Source organism: Terrapene carolina, unplaced genomic scaffold (genome assembly GCF_002925995.2).
Source record: "Terrapene carolina triunguis isolate 2854851 unplaced genomic scaffold, T_m_triunguis-2.0 Scaffold211, whole genome shotgun sequence".
Lineage (NCBI taxonomy): Eukaryota > Metazoa > Chordata > Testudines > Emydidae > Terrapene > Terrapene triunguis.
This window is the reverse complement of record NW_020664562.1, coordinates 32,003,099-32,006,819: the sequence shown is the minus strand read 5'-3', so window position 1 is coordinate 32,006,819 and position 3,721 is coordinate 32,003,099. Positions and strand designations below refer to the sequence as shown.

The 3,721-nt window shown below is 52.3% G+C and overlaps 1 protein-coding gene across 1 annotated transcript in view; it reads left to right on the top strand.

Moving 5' to 3' along the window:
- The first annotated feature begins 2,892 nt into the window (after nucleotides 1–2,892).
- The window catches only part of LOC112109823 (adenylate kinase isoenzyme 5), a 152,831-nt gene continuing 152,002 nt past the window's right edge, over nucleotides 2,893–3,721 (top strand). The window contains exon 1 of the mRNA XM_024204497.2: nucleotides 2,893–3,202. Within this exon, the coding sequence (XP_024060265.2) occupies nucleotides 3,143–3,202 (60 nt within the window). The 5' untranslated portion in view covers nucleotides 2,893–3,142. The remainder of the gene's footprint in view (nucleotides 3,203–3,721) is intronic.

The following is a 3,721-nucleotide window of genomic DNA, read 5'->3' as shown; positions in this document are numbered from 1 at the left end:
AAATGATTACTGAGCCAGGTCAGTAGACGTTGGAGCAGGTAGAATTTCTCTCTCTGATGCAGGTCAAACAAACAGAAAAATGATTCCACAAAGAATTTCAAAACATTGAAGCTGGGTTTGGGGGGGGGGGGGGAGGAGAAGGGAATTCAAAATGGACCCATTTTCCAAGAAAAATGTCAATATTTTTAACTGAAATGATCACAAATTGTATTTATTTTGTTTTTGAAGTCATTATTGTAATTTTCCTTTTCTTGAAACCCAGGGTTTTAGTAAATGAAAAAATTCAAGTGACTTTGATCATAATGTGAGATTATTTCAAGAAAAAAATTGAAATTTTCAATCATCTCAACAATTTTTCTCATAAAGGTTAATTATTGAGAAAAGACCACTTTTAATTGTAAAAGATTTCATAAAAATATTCACCAGATCTAATAAGAATTAAGTCCCTCTACCTTAGAAATATTTGAATAGATTTAATTCAGTAAATTACCTGAGTAAAGCATGCCAGTGTAAACCCCACTTTTCACTAGAGCAGCAATGCACCAATGCAAGTACAGTAGCTACATCAATGTAGTCTGTGCTCCATGTGATTTAAATTGCATGGTGTTTCTTTCTGGGTTACGTTCTGGTGTTTCTTTTACTGTACCTGTTACAGTTTGTTATTCCAAGTGGATAACTGTAGATTTAGCAACCTCTAGCAACATCTCATGGGACAACTGTCCCAGGCAGTCTTCTGCTCCACTGTCCAGTCTGTACCGCTTCCCCAGTGGCTGGAGTGGGAACCCAGGCCCAACCTCTAATCCTGGTTCCAGCTCAGGGACCCTCAAATCAGCATCCAAGATCTGCAACATCCCACCTTGCTGTCATTTCCCGGAACCTTTTCCTATTCTGCCTCTCCCAGGCTTCTGCTCCATCATCCTTCCAGATAAACTCTCCCTTCAGGCCCAGATCCCTGAGGTTTCTACTTTTCCGGGGCACCCTCCCTCTCTAACATCCAGAGAATAGCAGCAAGCTCCCTCGCTCTAGCCCTGTTCTGCTGCCAGCTTCCTAGCTTTATACTAGCCCTGCCTGCTCCTTCTCAGCCGGGCTCCATCATCATTCGGGGTTTACTTACACCATCTAATTCCCCTCAGCTGTGGCCTATTCATTTAGTTGGCCCCCTTCTCAGCCTCATTAACTCCTTTTAAGCTAGGATGGGATGAACACCTCATCACACTCAGTATTTAAGGATGAAGTGTCTGATGACACACATCTCAATCCCTCCAATATACATAAAGGTGTCAACTGTTCTAGGAATGAGTAAACAAAGCTTTTTTCCAACTTCCCCCCTACAGTTCCAGATGCTCATTGCATTCAAATGCATCATGTTAAAAGTGGAAGCAGCATATTTGTCAACACCGCCTCTGGAAACCACAAGAGGTGACATGTTGGTTTTCCCTACACAGTAGCATTGTATTTCCAAATTCTCTTACACAACCTCATGGTGGGAATATGGTAGCTAGAGATTTCCTTTGGAAACACCCCAATACCACATAAGGTGAGGATGTTTTTTACCAGGGAGATGGGACCAAGATATATCCACTCTGCAAGGTGTGTTGGAAGCAGGCTTTAACACCTGTCCCCATTTTGAATGTGATATTGTAAGGAAAATTAAGCTTTTCAGATTGGACACCTTGCATCAAGGCCTTGCAAAGGACCCTGTATCAGTTGCTAAATTAATTCTCTAACTTCATGACTAGATATGATTAGTGCAGGACAAGACAACATTTAGCACTTTCTGATATGGTAAGTCACAGTCCTTGAAAAGCAACAGAGAGTCCTGTGGCACCTTTAAGACTAACAGATGTATTGGAGCATAAGCTTTCGTGGGTGAATGCCCACTTTGTCGGAAGGAACCAGTGACCTGCAGCATTTGATAGTCCTAAGAAGTGTATCTAGGCTGCCTTGACCCAATAGCAAAGATTGCACGTGAACATAACCCTTCCTCACCTTTCAGAGTAGCAGCCGTGTTAGTCTGTATCCGCAAAAAGAACAGGAGTACTTGTGGCACCTTAGAGACTAACAAATTTATTAGAGCATAAGCTTTCGTGGGCTACAACCCACTTCTTCGGATGCATATAATCTGGAAATCTTATTCTAAAGAGTCCCAAGGGCTTGACTGGGATCATCGATGACATAAAGGAGGGGAAGCGCTGGGAGATCTAACTGGAACTGAGGTAGTTACTCACTGGTAAGTGCACATGGACTTCACCACCATGTCTACAGGTACCTCCCTCTCCCTATCTCTTCAGTACCACAGGCACGTATTCACAAACACGTTCATACGCCGGCTCAGCCACAGACACACACACTCACATCCCTTCCTCCATTCTCAACCGTCCACTCACACGCAGATGGCTCAGATATATTTTCTGATGACGGCAATAACTAAGCGATGATTTCCCATTCCGGGATGCCACCGGAGGCCCCCAGTAACAGCAGTGTCCCCGCTACACACGTGTGTCATTAACTGCACTGAGTACTACGGCCAGGGGTCGGAAGCTCAGCTGGTGCCCGTGCTGTGTGTCCTGGACTTGGCTTGCAATTTGCACTGGCTGCATTGTAGCCTATGAAACTTTCCTGACGACTGTGGTCTGCTGGAATCGCTTTCGATCCAGCGGACCCTGTGCCCCTCCTCCCCGCCCGCAGACTACGTGCCCTGGCAGATCGGTGCAGCGGGGAGGGGGACTGGGGCTAGGGGGGGATCTCCTCTGGCACGTTCAGGTTAACCCAGCGGTAAAGTGGCCGCATTTGGCTGCCTAGCGGTGCCCGGAAGCCCGGAAAGGGGCCGTGCCGTGCGCTCTATGCAGCCCGCAGGAGGGGGTGTGCGCTGCTCAGCCACCCACTCACCCCGCCAGCCTGAGCTGTGGAGCGCGGCACACGGCTGGGCGGCCGCAGCGGTGCTCAGGGGAGCTGGGGAAGGGGCTGGCTCTGCCTCCTCTTGCTCATCTCTGCCCTGCGGAGCGGTCAGCCAGTGGCCTGAGCCGGCGCCGCGCTGCAGCCCTCGGCTCCTGCCGTGGACACCGGAGAGAGGAGGCTCCCCGGGGCCGGGGGAGGAGCAGCAGCCGTGGAGCCGTCGCCCCGCTCCCCGGCAGCCGGCGGCATGAACACCTGCGATGCCAAGGAGTACCTGGCCCGGAGGGAGATCCCGCAGCTCTTCGAGGTAAGGGCGGAGCCCAGTAACCGCCCCGCGGAGCAAGCCCAGGCAGGGGACAGATTCCGGGGGCCGCTTCCCCGGGGCGAACCCGCCTGACTCCGCCGGATCCATCCCGGGGCGCCGAGAGCCCGTCTGACCCCGGCCCCGCCAGCTCCCTTCCTGTGCCTTGGGCCGGACCCCAGCGCGGGAAGGGGAGACTGAGCCAGCCAAGTGTGGGGGCCGGAGAGAGGGGGCCAAGGGGGGTCCGGAGCGGGGCGGGGGCAGGAGGGGGGGGGGCCGGGGGGGGAGGGGGGGGGGGGGGGGGGGGGGGGGACAAGGTGCACCCGGAGTGGGAACAGGATGGGAAGGAGAGAGGGTGCTAAGGGGCCCCCGGAGTGGGGGGCAGAGGGAATGAGGAGAGAGGGGGCCAAGGGGTGCCCGGAGTGGGGGCAGGATGGGAAGGAGAGAGGGGGCTAAGGGGGGCCCGGAGTGGGGGCAGGATGGGAAGGAGAGAGGGGGCTAAGGGGTGCCCGGAGTGGGGGCAGG